The 14,191-nt window shown below is 54.2% G+C and overlaps 1 protein-coding gene across 1 annotated transcript in view; it reads left to right on the top strand.

Annotated features, from left to right (window-relative positions):
- Positions 1–14,191, top strand: part of LEKR1 (leucine, glutamate and lysine rich 1) — a 39,117-nt gene that overhangs the window by 8,941 nt on the left and 15,985 nt on the right. The window contains exons 2-5 of the mRNA XM_054385772.1: positions 1,033–1,247; positions 7,814–7,933; positions 8,742–8,917; positions 11,206–11,391. Of these exons, the coding sequence (XP_054241747.1) occupies positions 1,033–1,247; positions 7,814–7,933; positions 8,742–8,917; positions 11,206–11,391 (697 nt within the window). The remainder of the gene's footprint in view (positions 1–1,032; positions 1,248–7,813; positions 7,934–8,741; positions 8,918–11,205; positions 11,392–14,191) is intronic.

The following is a 14,191-nucleotide window of genomic DNA, read 5'->3' on the forward strand; positions in this document are numbered from 1 at the left end:
ACCCCCCCAGGAAGGCTCCAGGCTTGGGGCAGAGTGGCTGGGAACTGCCTGGTGGGAAAGGACCTGAGGGTGTTGGCCAGCAGCAGCTGGAGATGAGTCAGGGGGTGCCCAGGTGGGCAAGAAGGGCAGCAGCAGCCTGGGCTGGAGCAGCAATGGTCTGGGCAGCAGCAGCAGGGCAGGGATTGTCCCTTTGGACTGGGCACTGCTGAGGCCAAACCTCAGATCCTGGGTGCAGTTTTGGGCTCCTCACTCCAAGAAGGACACTGAGGGCTGGAGCAGGGCCAGAGAAGGGCAATCAAGCTGGGGAAGGGTCTGGAGAAGAGGGCTGGGGAGGAGCAGCTGAGGGAGCTGGGGGTGTGCAGCCTGGAGAAGAGGAGGCTGAGGGAGACCTCATTGCTCTCTACAGCTCCTGAGAGGAGGCTGGAGCCAGGTGGGGGTTGGGCTCTGCTCCCTAGGAAGAGGCAGCAGGAAGAGAGGAAACAGTCTCAAGCTGTGCCAGGGGAGGTTTAGGTTGCCCATGAGGAACAATTTCTCCCCCAAAAGGGTTGCCTGGCCCAGGCTGCCCAGGGCAGTGATGGAGTCCCCATCCCTGAAGGGGTTTCACAGCTGAGTAGATGTGGTGCTGAAGGCCATGGTTTAGCACCAGCCTTGGTACAGATAGAGAATGGTTGGACTTGATGACCTTAAAAGTCTCTTCCAACCCAAACCATTCTGTGCCTCTGAATCCATAGCCCCAACTCAGAGGCCATTCAGTTTGGGGCTGCAGAGGGAGTTCCCCTGCAGTGAATTCCACAGCTGATCTCTCTCCTGAGGCTTGCAGGGAGCAAGAAGTGCTGCTCCAGCTCCATTTCATCTTGCTCATGCAGGCTTTTGCCTTTATTTATGAAAGCAGCAACCTCATCTGCTCAGAAGTGCTCCAGAGCAGGAAATGTGTGTCCAGATTTATTGTTATTAGCACTCAGTGTCAGAGAGGCTTTTGGGTCTGTTCCACTCGTTCCTTAACAACCTTCTCAATGTTTTCTCTTTCCCTAGATGCCTCGGGATGAGACAGTGTGTAAGTACTGTGGGGTCAGCTACCTGATCCTTCATGAATTCAAAATGATGCAAGAAAAAGTCCAAGCCATGGAAAAGGAGATCCAAGTGTATGAGGGAAGCCTGGAACGGGAGAAGGGACTCCAGGCAGAGCTGCAGTCCCTTTACCAAGGCCTGGAGCACTACCGAGCTGACAGCCAAGCCAAAGCAGAGAGGTCAGAGCCTGTTTCCTAGCCTGGTGGTGTTCTCCTCAGCCTCCATTAGCTCATTTCATTCCAAAGCCTTTTAAAATGCAGGTAAGCTTTGCCTGCCTTCCATCTGATGTGTGCTGCAAGGCTCAGCTCTTGTCACCTGCTGGGATGGGCTCTGGAAGGCAGCTACAAACTCCTGCAGAGTTTGGAAACAGTCAGCACGTGGGAAGTGAAAGAAAGGTCACCAGACACCAAGTCTGTGTTGCTGATCATCCTTCTCAGATTCACAGGTTGCATCTGCTTGGAAGGGACCCTCAAAGGTCATCTTGTCCACTCCCTCGTGCAGTCAGCAGGGACACCTCCAGTTAGATCACCTCCAACCACATCCAGTCTGATCTTGAATGTCTCCAGGGATGGGGCCTCAACCACATCTCTGGGCTACCTGTTCCCCACCCTCACTGTGCAGAACTTCCTCCTGGTGTGCAACCTAACTCTGCCCTGCTGCAGTTTCCAACCACTGCCCCTTGTCCTATCCCCACAGCCCTTCTGAACAGTCCCTCCCCAGCTCTCCTGGAGCCCTTCAGATACTGTAAGGCTGCTCTAAGGTCTTCCTGGAGCCTTCTCTTCTCCAGGCTGAACAGCCCCCAAATCCTTCAGCCTGACTTCATAATGGAGGTTCTCCAGCCCTCTGATCATCTTCATGGCCTCCTCTGGACCCTCTCCAGCAGCTCCAGGTCCTTCTTGTGCTGGCAGCCTGAGAACTGGATGCAGTGCTGGAGGTTAGGTCTGAGCAGAGCAGAGCAGAGGGGCAGAATCCCCTCCCTGCCCTGCTGCTCACACTTCTGTTGCTGCAGCCCCAGGCCATGGTTGTCTTGTTTGTTGAATTTTACCTCAGCTCTGTCTACCTTTGTGCAACCTGGCTGCTTAGCAGAGCACCAGCAGCCACCTGGCTGGGCAGAGTCTGAACTTGTCCTCAAAGCCTGGAGTGCCTGGGCAGTGCTGGGAGCACCACAGCTCCCAACCCACACAACCCCTGGCTAGGAGTGACCTGTGGGGGCTTGTCCTGGGAGACTGCAAGAGCTGCAGCTGGGGAGTGGTGCATGCCTGGAGGAGGCTGTCACTGCTTCCAGAAATAGCCTGGGAAGGGAAGCAGCAAAAAGGTCACTTGAGTGGAGTTTGCTTTTTGTGTGGGCTGCTGCTGTTGAAGAGTTGGTGGTGGAGGGTGTGAAAAATAAGGCTGAGAGACCTGGGGCTGTTTAGCCTCAGAAAAGGAGGCTGAGAGGTGATCTTATTAATGTCTGTAAATATCTGAAGGGTAGGGGGCAAGAAGGGGCCAGACCTGGGCAGGCTGGAGAGCTGTGCAAAGAGGAACCTCATGAAGTTCAACAGGAAGAAATGTGGAGTCCTGCATCTGGGGAGGAACAGCCCCTGCAGCAGGACAGGTGAGGGGGGACCTGCTGGAGAAAGACCTGGGAGTGCTGGGGGACAACACAGTCACCAGGAGCCAGCAGTGTGCCCTTATGGCCAAGACATCCAATGGTCTCCTGGGGTACATGAAGAAGAGTGTGGGCAGCAGGGCAAGGGGGGACTCCTACCCCTCTAATCTGCCTTAGTAAGGCCACAGCTGGAGTCCTGGGGTCAGTTCTGGGCTCCCCAGTTCAGGAGGGACAGAGAACTGCTGGAGAGAGTCCAGGGGAGGCTGTAGAGCTGCTGAGGGGCCTGGAGCAGCTCTGTGAGGAGCAAAGGCTGAGAGCCCTGGGGCTGAGAGCCTGCAGAAGAGCAGCCCCAGAGGGATCTGAGCAATGCCCAGCAAGAACTAAAGGCTGGGGGGCAAGAGGCTGGGGCCAGGCTCTGCTCAGTGGTGCCCAGGGACAGCACAAGGGGCACAAAGTGGAACCCAGGAGGTTCCATGTGAGCAGGAGGAGAAAGTTGTTTGGTGTGAGGGTGCTGGAGGGCTGGAGCAGGCTGGCCAGAGAGGTTGTGGAGTGTCCTTGTGTGGAGAGCTTCCAACCCCCCCTAGGCATTGTGCTGCTGGGCAAGCTGCTGGGGGTGCCCTGCTGGAGCAGGGCTTGGACTGGCTGAGCTCCAGAGGTCCCTTCCAGCCCCCACCACCATTCTGTGACTCCATGATTCAGTGCTGAGGTTGGTTTTCTCTAAGGAGGACAAATTTGCTCCCTTTAGAAGCTTGACTCAGTGATTGATGAGGTGCAATATCCTGCAGGAATGCTCAACCTGCTCCCAGATTCCTGCTGCAGTGAACTTTCTTCTGGCCAAACAAAAATCCCAGGTCTGAAAGAGGCTGAAGGAGCAGTCAGTAGGAAATGCAAAAAGCAACAAGAAATCTACATTTATATTTTTTTTTCTCCCCTGCATGTAGATTTCATTCTAAATCTTTTCCTATTTAATAAGTCCAGTTGAAAATTTGAAGTTCTGGTGGAAGTTCTTCCAGTTTGGGGACATGTGAATAAGGTGCAAAAGTGACCCTGAGAGGTTTTCAGTGGCAAGAAAGCTCCAGCAAGGCTTCCACCATCAGTCTCTGCCTGCCCCCATGAGTGACTAATCTCTCAGTGAAGTCAAAGCAGCAGTTCCCCTCCCTCACTGGAGGTTTTAATTGGGTTTTTTTGCCTTTTCAGTTCTTTTTCTGCTGATTTTTGACCAGTTTATATGCTGCAGGTCTTGAGGTTTGCCAATTTCAGTGCTCATAACAGTTAGAAGGACTCAGCCTTGGAACCAAGCAAGGAACCACAGAGGAACAATCCTCTGTGGTTCCTTGCTTGGTTCCAGGGCTCTCTCATCATATTTACCAGAGCTCAATCATCATTTGGAATGAAAAAGATAAAGTATTGCCATCAATACATGTAAAAGAAAGAATTCATTGCATATTTATCCCTTTACAGTGGAAAAAGAGCCAAGAGGTCACACAGGAACTTGGCACTGCCTGTGGCAGGCTTAGAACTTCTGTTGTAACTTAGTTGATGAGGTTCATGAAGTGTCAGAGGGTTGAATTGGTCTTTACTGTCCTCACTGGAGGTGTTCAGGGCCAGGCTGGAGGAGGCCTTGAGCGACCTGGGCTGCTGGGAGGTGTCCCTGCCCATGGCAGGGGGTTGGAACTGGATGATCTCCAAGGTCCCTTCCAACCCAGCCCATTCTATGATCCTCTGTTGCCTGGTAGATGCTGCCAGCCTGCAGGAGGCTTGGTAGAGACCTTCCCAAATTGCCTCTTGATTGATTGGCAGAGAAAATTCTCTTTTGCTGTCTAACTGGGTCTGTGCCAACCTGCAGTCCTCTGAGGTGAAGGATTCTGCAGTTGTGGCTGTTCAGCCTGGAGAAGAGAAGGCTCCAGGGAGACCTTAGAGCAGCTTTCCAGTGCCTGAAGGGGCTCCAGGAGAGCTGGGGAGGGACTTGGGACAAGGGCTGGGAGTGAAAGGATGAGGGGGGGAGGCTTTGAGCTTGAGGAGAGCAGATTTATTCTGGGGATGAGGAAGAAATTCTTTCCAGTGAGGGTGAGGAGACACTGGCACAGGTTGCCCAGGGAGGCTGTGGCTGCCTCCTCCCTGGAGGTGTTCAGGGCCAGGCTGGATGAGGCCTTGAGCAAGCTGGGCTGGTGGGAGGTGTCCCTGCCCATGGCAGGGGCCTGGCACTGGATGATCTTGAAGGTCCCTTCCAAGCCAGGCCATTCTGTGAACCTCTGAGAGCTGTTCAACAGCCTTGACTAAACTTGTAGAGTTAGGAGGAGATAAAAAAAAACAAACCCAAAAAACAGTTGTGAAGCACTTTGTGGGGGCTGTGTGCAGTGAGGCTCAGACTGAGCAGTTTTACACACAGCCTGTGCCCAGCTGATGAGTGAAGCCTCAGCTTCTTCCCAGGGAGGGACACCAACTCTTCTGCTGGAAGGAATGCAGCATGCTGAAGTGCAGAGGAGCAAGTACCAGCTCTGAGCTGGTCCCTGGAGGTTCCTGGGTCTCAAAATAGCTCTGGGAGCTAGCTCTGGGAGCTAGCTTTCTAGCCCTTGACAGCACAATTCCAGCCCCCTCTGGGCATTCTGTCCCAGCTGACTCCAGGCAACAAGGGATGCAAATGGCTCAGCCAGGCTGCAGCTGCTCCTGCTGGGACTCAGGGCTTGCAAAGGTTATTTTTAATGCCCTTAACTCCTGTGAAATGCAGGCTCTTAATGCAGGCACACAATACAATGACTCTTGTCATGGCTGTGAGGACAAGGAGTCTGTTTGCTGGCCACAAGCCCTTGCAAACTCCTTCCTTCTCTTTTTTTTTTTTTTTTTTTTTTTCCCCTCTCCTTCTCCTCCTATTCTTCTCCTTGTCAGCACCAGTAGTTAACATGTTATAATTCAAACTCCCACTCTGGGCAGGCTTCCTCCTGTGCTCACCAAGCAAATATGCTGGCTGCAAAGAGAGGATGTTGATTTTCACAGCTGCTGTGAGCTGGAGGACAAGGCGATGGGAAGGGGTTCAGTGTGTTCCCACTCTTCTCTCCTAGTGCCAGCATTTCAGCAGGCCACTGAACTTTCCCCTTTTCTGCTCAACAGCACCAAAATAACATCTTCATTTCAGCCTCTCCTCACCGTGGTGATAGCAGCAAGGCTGCAGCTCTCTTGCCTTCTCCACTGGCTCTTGGAAGTGCAGATGACAAGGAGATGGTGAGAATGGCTCTTGGCACTCCCTGCTAGCCTCATTTCCACTCAGAGGTTCACAGAATGGGTTGGCTTGGGAGGGACCTTCAAGATTATCCAGCTCCCACCAGCCCAGGTTGCTCAGGGCCTCATCCAGCCTGGCCTTGAAGACCTCCAGGGAGGAGGACATCCACAACCTCCCTGGGCAACCTGTGGTTGTGGGGTTGTGGATGTCCTCCTCCCTGGAGGTCTTCAAGGCCAGGCTGGACAGGAGAAACTTCTCCATGCAGGAGGCATCCACAACCTCCCTGAGCAACCTGTGCCAGTCTCTCTCCACCCTCACTGCCAAGAATTTCTTCCTCCTCTCCAGCCTCAATCTCCCCTCTCCTAGCACAAATCCATTGTCCCTCATCCTATCACCACAAGCTCTTCTCCAAAGCCCCTCCCCAAGCTCTCCTGTAGCTCCTTCTGGTAGCGGAAGGCTGCTCTGAGGTCTCCCTGGAGCCTTCTCAGATGATCTGCTAACAGCACCTAATGCACAGTAAGAAGAAGAAGAAGAAGAAGGCTTCATCTGGATGAGTTCTTTGACTCTAAAACCAATCTCACTTTCTCGGGAGGCAAAGAGCCAAGGCAGTGCCTCTGCCATCCTCAGCTTTGCAAAGTGCCAGGGGATGCAGACATCATTGATTTACTCCTGACAGTGAGTCAGCAGGAGGCAAATGGCTCATTGCCTCTGCCTGCAGCAGGCTAACAGTTGAGTGTTGAAAGCTTCCCAAGGGACTGGGTTTTAGCAGCTCTGCCTCCTTCTGGTTCTATTTTGGGGGCTAGAAGCCTCAGCTGGCAGCTCCTGATCCATGGAGGTTGGATGAGGTCTTGAGCAATCTATAAACAATTTGTGATGAAGTTTTTCTCCTGGCTAGCCTGGCCTTGAACACCTCCAGGCAGGAGGCAGCCACAACCTCCCTGCGCAGCCTGTGCCAGTCTCTCCCCACCCTCACTGCCAAGAATTTCTTCCTCCTCTCCAGTCTCAATCTCCTCTCTCCCATCTTAAATCCATTGCCCCTGGTCCTATCACTACAAGCCCCTGAAAAAGTCCCTCCCCAGCTGGAAAAGAAGGTGGCTCTGGGGGGGGAGACCCCATAGCAGCTTTGCAGTACCTGGAGGGGGCTGCAAGAAAGCTATGGAGGGACTTTTGCCAAGGGTTGGGAGTGCTAGCAGGGAGAAGCTGATGGGAACAGCTCCTGCCAAGGGCTGGAGGGGCAGAAAGGCTCTGCCTGAGACTTGCTCCTGGGCACACCAAGGGCACTGCCAGAGCTTGTGCCACACCTTGGGGGGCACGAAGGCAGAGGGGGCAGCTGTGGGGAGGAGCAGACAGCACAGGGGACCCTCAAGTGCCCACCAAGGGATTGCAGCCCATGGAGGGCATCTTCAGGAGCAAGGTGAGGGATCCCCAGGGTCCAGCCTCTTCTTCCCTGGCTGCTGTCCCAGCAGCACTCTGTCCCTCCTGCCTTCCATCCCCATCCCTGTGTTCCTGAATCCAGCTCCTGCCTTTGAGGTGTTGTGGCCTCTGCCCTGTGCCTGAGTCTCAGAGCAGTGAAGAGCAGAGCCCTCAGTCTGAACTCTGTGATTAGCATCTTAGAAAGGACTTCCAGCAGGATTTTCATTTAAAGATGTAATAAAAGTCAGAGGGCAAGGAATTGCTTCCTGCTGATTATAGAGCCCAGGAGTTGCATGTGAGCAGGAGGAGAGGGTGTGAGGGTGCTGGAGGGCTGGAGCAGGCTGGCCAGAGAGGTTGTGGAGTGTCCTTGTGTGGAGAGCTTCCAACCCCCCCTGGGCATTGTGCTGCTGGGCAAGCTGCTGGGGGTGCCCTGCTGGAGCAGGGCTTGGACTGGGTGAGCTCCAGAGGTCCCTTCCAGTCCCCACCACCATTCTGTGATTCTCTATTTTTTTTTTTTCTTACAGGCTGAAAAACCTCTCAGTGGAACTGAGAAAGAAGCAAGATGAATTAAGAAACATGAAAGAAGAGTTGAGGTATTTCCAAGAGGAGAAGGAAGCTGCCTACAGTCAATCACAAGTGCTCAGGTAAGAACCCAAAGAGAAATGCTGATGCTGTGCCTCCTGGGAAGGGGTACAAGGTCTTGAGGAGGTGCAGGAACAGGCAGGGAGAAGACTCTTTACAACCACCCTGGGGTTTCCTGCTCTTCCAGAGTGAAGCCAGGTGCTGTAGAGTTAGCCAATGTCCCTGGGAAATATCTCTGCTGAGTGCTGATGTTCTCAGAACATGGAGGGGCTGGAAGGGACCTCTGGAGCTCAGCCAGTCCAAGCCCCTGCTCCAGCAGGGCACCCCCAGCAGCTTGCCCAGCAGCACAATGCCCAGGGGGGGTTGGAAGCTCTCCACACAAGGACACTCCACAACCTCTCTGGCCAGCCTGCTCCAGCCCTCCAGCACCCTCACACCAAACAACTTTCTCCTCCTGCTCACATGCAACCTCCTGGGCTCCACTTTGTGCCCCTTGTGCTGTCCCTGGGCAGCACTAAGCAGAGCCTGGCCCCAGCCTCTTGCCCCCCAGCCTTTAGCTCTTGCTGGGCATTGCTCAGCTGCCCTCTGGGGCTGCTCTTCTGCAGGCTCTCAGCCCCAGGGCTCTCAGCATTTCTTCATCAACATCTAGCTCAGGTCCCCTCTAAATGAGCATCAACCAACTGATTATTCACAGAGTCAAGACAGAGGAGCAAGGCTCACCCCCTGAGCTGCTGTAACAGAGGAGAAGCAATCAGCTCCCAACAGTAATTCCTGAGGTTGCTTTAGTTCCTTAGGTTGACTCAGAGGATTGATGGGGTTTTTTTTGTCATTTCACAACCATCCTCCTGCTGTTCTTTCTCTGTCATGCAGGAACACTCTGGAGCACCACTGCTCAGCTCTGAAGAAGGCTGTCTCCCTCTTCACTTTGATTAGAAGTGAGCTAGACAGTCTGAAAGAGGCCATCTGCACTAACCTGGAGAGCTGGGCTGCCATGAAAGAAGAACTCTTCCTGCAGATCAAAACCTTCAGCAAAGAAGCTTTGGCAGGTCAATCATCCTGCAGTCAACTTAGCCAAGGGAAAGAACTTTCCTGGCAGTGAAGGAAATTCAGGGAGTCACCTGAAAGTTCATCCAGCTCCAACCCCACACTTCTCACCAGCCTAGGTTGCTCAGGGCCTCATCCAGCCTGGTCTTAAGCACCTCCAGGGAGGAGGACATCCACAACCTCCCTGGGCAACCTGAGGTTGCCCAGGGAGGTTGTGGATGTCTCCTTCCCTGGAAGTGTTCAAGACCAGGCTGGACAGGAGAAACTTCACCAAAATCCCTTCAACCCAACCCGTTCCATGACTCTATGAATCCCTGAGTCCAAGCAGGTTGCTCAGGTTGTTGTCTTTCACCTCAGGCAATGGGATCTTAAAGGAGGGGAAGTGGCAGAGCTTTGCTTAATGCCTCAGACAGTGCAGTTTGGCCTCAAAGTGAAGATAAAACTTAGCCTGGAGTCATGGAATGGGTTGGGTTGGAAAGGACCTTGGAGATCATCCAGTTCCAACTGGGGGAGGGACACCTCCCACCAGCCCAGGTTGCTCAAGGCCTTGAACACCTCCAGGGAGGGGGAATCCACAACCTGTTCCAGTCTCTCCCCACCCTCACTGTCAAGAATTTCTTCCTCATTTCCAGCCTCTCTTGATGATCTTTCCCAACCAAAACCATCCCATGCTTTGTGTCCTTGTGAGAAGGAGCCAGGAGGGTGTGGTGGGTGATGTGCATCTCCCAAATCATTCTGCTGGTGAAACAGAAGCAGCAAGTTCAGAGCTCAGGTGAAGCCTGGGTAGTGTGGAGTATCTCAGGAAGTCCCTAGCTTCATTTTCCAGAGCAGCTGCCCAGCAGCCTCTGCTCCCTGTGACCTTAGAAGCCACTTCTCATGTTTTCAGTGCTGGCTTTGTGCAGGTTGAGGAGAGCTAAGTGGGGCAGCAGAGGTGAGTAGCACACAGCCCACTGAGACAGCAGTTGGGTCCCACCAGAGTGTCCTGAGCCCCTCCTGCCTGCTGAGGATGAGCATGAGCAGCAAAGCCCTCTGCAGGCTGTGTCAGCAGAGGGAATTCAAATGCCAGTGTCAGTGCCAGGCACTCCCAGTCGTGACTCCAGCTCCTAATTGGGCTGAGGGCTGCATGTCCCTGAGGGTTCCTCTCCTCCCCTGCTCACTCTCTGCCTTCTCTAAGCTGATAGAGGGAATGAGAGTGTGAGGTTGTGCAGATACCTTCAGGTTCAGAGAGAGCCAGCAGGATCTGGGGCTTCTTTTGTAGAGTGTTTGTTCCTTTCTTTGTTGACATGCTGGAGGGAAGGGATCCATGCAGAGAGACCTGGACAGGCTGCAGAGCTGAGCCCAAGCCAACCTGGTGAAGGTCAGCAAGGTCAAGTGCAAGGTTCTGCACCTGGGTCAGGGCAATCCCAAGCACAAATCCAGGCTGGGTGGAGAATGGACAGAGAGCAACCCTGAGGAGAAGGACTTGGGGGTGCTGGGGGTGCAGAGCTGGAGAGGAGCCAGCACTGAATGCTGCCAGCCCAGCCCCAGCCTGGCCTGGGCTGATCCCCAGCAGTGTGGGCAGCAGGGGCAGGGAGGGGATTCTGCCCCTCTGCTGTGCTCTGCTCAGACCCCCCTGCAGTGCTGGGGCAGCTCTGGAGCCCTCAGCACAGACAGGGAGCTGCTGGAGCAGGGCCAGAGGAGGCCACAGCAATGCTGGCAGGGCTGGAAGCTCTCTGCTGTGGGACCAGGCTGAGAGAGTTGAGGTTGTTCAGCCTGGAGAAGAGAAGGCTCCAGGGAGACCTCAGAGCAGCCTTCCAGGATTTGAAGGAGGCTGCAGGAGAGCTGGAGAGGGACTTTTGACCAAGGCATGGAGGGGGACAGGACGAGGGCGGATGGCTTCAAACTGAGAGCAGCTGGATTGAGATTGGACATAAGGAGGAAATCCTTCTCCAGGAGTGTGCCGAGACACTGGAACAGGTTGCCCAGAGAAGCTGTGGAGGCTTCAAGGCTGGAAGTGTTGAAAGCCAGGCAGGATGGAACTTGATGTAGTGGAAGGTGTCCCTGCCCATGGCAGGGGGGTTGGACCTGGATGATCTTTCAGCTTCTTTCCAACCCAAACCATTCTGTGATCTCCAGAGCTCACCTCTAAGCTCATCCTGCTGGGATTGTGTTGTGACCATCCATGGCTTCCACTGCCCTGTATCAAACTGAGGCCAGAGCTGAGCTGTATCACTTTGGTTTTTTTCCTGAAGAAGGTCAATCTCTCAGCAGTCTACGCCATTGTTTTTTTTTTTTCCCTTTCCCTCCCCAGACATCCCCAAACTGAATCACCAATTAGCAGAAGCTCAGAGAGAGAACGAAAGCCTCCGAGAGAAGGTGAAGCAGCTCACGCTGGTGGCTGACACAGTTGAGCTGAAAAGCCAACAGCTTCAAACTTCACTGCAGCAAGGCAAGGAGCTCCAAAGCAGGTGCCATGAGCTGCAGAAGGAAACCTTAGGTAAGAGAATTTGGACATTTCAGGGAGGGGGGAAAAAAAAAGGTGTTGAATAACCCCAAAGTTTCATAGAATGATTGGGTTGGAAGGGACCTTCAAGAGCATCCAGCTCCAACCTCCAGTCCAGGCTGCTTCAGGCCTCATCCAACCTGGTCTTGAACACCTCCAGGGAGGGAGACATCCACAACCTCCCTGGGCAGCCTGAGGTTGCCCAGGGAGGTTGTGGATGTCTCCTTCCCTGGAAGTGTTCAAGACCTGTTTGGAAAACAGAAACTTCACCAAAATCCCTTCAACCCAACCCATTCCATCACTCTCTGAATCCCTGAGTCCAAGCAGGTTGCTCAGGTTGTTGTCTTTCACCTCAGGCAATGGGATCTTAAAGGAGGGGAAGTGGCAGAGCTTTCTTTAATGCCTCAGACAGTGCAGTTTGGCTGGAGTCATGGAATGAGTTGGGTTGGAAGGGGCCTTGGAGATCATCCAGTTCCAACTCCCCTGCCATGGGCAGGGACACCTCCCACCAGCCCAGCTTGCTCAGGGCCTCATCCAGCCTGGCCTTGAACACCTCCAGGGAGGGGGAATCCACAACCTCCCTGAGCAACCTGTTGCAGTCTCTCCCTACCCTCACTGGAAATAATTCCTTCCTCATCCCCAGCCTCAGTCTCTGGCTGTTACTGTGAAAGCACTCAACAGCCCCACTCAGGCCTGACCCAGGGGTGGGTGTTCTGAAGGACACAAGGTCATGCTGAGGAGTCTGTTTGAACACAAACCAGGTGAGGGGAGGGGGAAAAATGAAGGAAAAGAGGAAAACAATGAAGCTGGTAGAGAGCTTCCCAAATTGCCTCTTGATTGATTGGCAGAGAGAATTCTCTTTTGCTGTCTAACTGGGTCTGTGCCAACCTGCAGTCCTCTGAGGTGAAGGATTCTGCAGTTGTGGCTGTTCAGCCTGGAGAAGAGAAGGCTCCAGGGAGACCTTAGAGCAACCTTCCACTACCTGAAGGGCTCCAGGAGAGCTGGGGAGGGATTTTGGGCAAGGGCTGGGAGTGCCAGGATGAGGGACAATGGCTTTGAGCTGGGAGAGGGGAGATTGAGAGTGGAGATGTAGAAGAAATTCTTGGTAGGGAGACACTGGCACAGGTTGCCCAGGGAGGCTGTGGATGCCTCCTGCCTGGAGGTGTTCAAGCCCAGGTTGGATGAGGCCTTGAGCAGCTTGGGCTGGTTGGGAGGTGTCTCTGCCAGTGCCATGGAGGTTGGAGCTGGATGAGCTTTGAGGTCCCCTCTGACCCAACCCATTCTGTGATTCTAGGAACATTAAAAGCAATGCTCTGCTTCTGAGTGGAAGGCCAGGGAGGATTCTGGCTGCCAGCAGCAGAGGTGGAATGCAGAGCAGGCTGAGGCTGCCTCTTTTCCCCTGGATTCATTACACTTGAGAATTGCTGCTGATTTCCCCTTGCTGGTGCATCTCAAGTATCCAGAGAGTCCTCTTGACAAGGGTAAGAGCAGAGGTAGCCCTGGAAATGCTCCTCTCTCCTGAGGCAGGACCTGATTGCAGGCTGATTCCTCTCAGAGTCTGTTCAGGCCCTGTTCTGCAAGCTGAGATGTGTGAAGACCTTGAGCACACAGAGAGGTTGTGCTGTTCCTGGCCAGGGGCTTGAGTCATCAAACTGGCACAGCCCTTCCCATGCTGCACTCTGCACAGGGTGTCATGGTCAGATTGAGTGCAGCAGCTCTCAGTGCTGGCCATGGTGAAGGAATTTCACTGATCCTTCAATGCCAGGGACAAGCAACCAGGAGGCTGCACAGGAGAAGGCTGCAGATGCCCTATATTAAGTTGCCAACTTGTGCTGCTGAGGACAGGGTTTAGGTTTGATGCTGTGCAGCAGTCCTGTTAGGAGAGCTCCAGCAGTGCTGTGTTTGAATGGCAGCAATGAGCAGATGATGGAATTGTGGAATGGCAGGGGCTGGAAGGGACCTCTGGAGCTCAGCCAGTCCAAGCCCCTGCTCCAGCAGGGCACCCCCAGCAGCTTGCCCAGCAGCACAATGCCCAGGGGGGGTTGGAAGCTCTCCACACAAGGACACTCCACAACCTCTCTGGCCAGCCTGCTCCAGCCCTCCAGCACCCTCACACCAAACAACTTCCTCCTCCTGCTCACATGCAACCTCCTGGGCTCCACTTTGTGCCCCTTGGCCTGTCCCTGGGCAGCACTGAGCAGAGCCTGGCCCCAGCCTCTTGCCCCCCAGCCTTTAGCTCTTGCTGAGCATTGCTCAGCTGCCCTCTGGGGCTGCTCTTCTGCAGGCTCTCAGCCCCAGGGCTCTCAGCCTTTGCTCCTCACAGAGCTGCTCCAGGCCCCTCAGCAGCTCTGCAGCCTCCCCTGGACTCTCTCCAGCAGTTCCCTGTTTGGGAACTGGGAAGCCCAGAACTGACCCCAGCAGGGCAGAGCAGAGGGGCAGGAGAGCCTCCCTTGCCCTGCTGCCCACACTCTTCTTTAACAACATCCTACCCTCCTTGCTGCTCTCTGTCCCATCCAGGCTTTCCCCTTCCCAGTGCTCAGTGCAGCCTGGGGTGGGCACCAGAGGCAACCACTTAGTTTTGTGCCCTGTTGCCTGGTGCCTCAGAGCAAGCCAAGGCTTGGGAAGGTGCTCATCAGCTTAAATCCTGGAGACCGTATTCACCACCCCAACAAACCTCTCCTGAGCATTCCCAGAGGCTCATTAGTCAGTGCTGCTGGGTTCTCTCTGTGAAGAACATGGTCACAGCTCCTGCCTCCCAGCCCTGCTGCAGGGAACAGAAGGTTCAGGGGGTTTG

The sequence above is a fragment of the Indicator indicator genome, chromosome 13 (assembly GCF_027791375.1).
Source record: "Indicator indicator isolate 239-I01 chromosome 13, UM_Iind_1.1, whole genome shotgun sequence".
NCBI lineage: Eukaryota > Metazoa > Chordata > Aves > Piciformes > Indicatoridae > Indicator > Indicator indicator.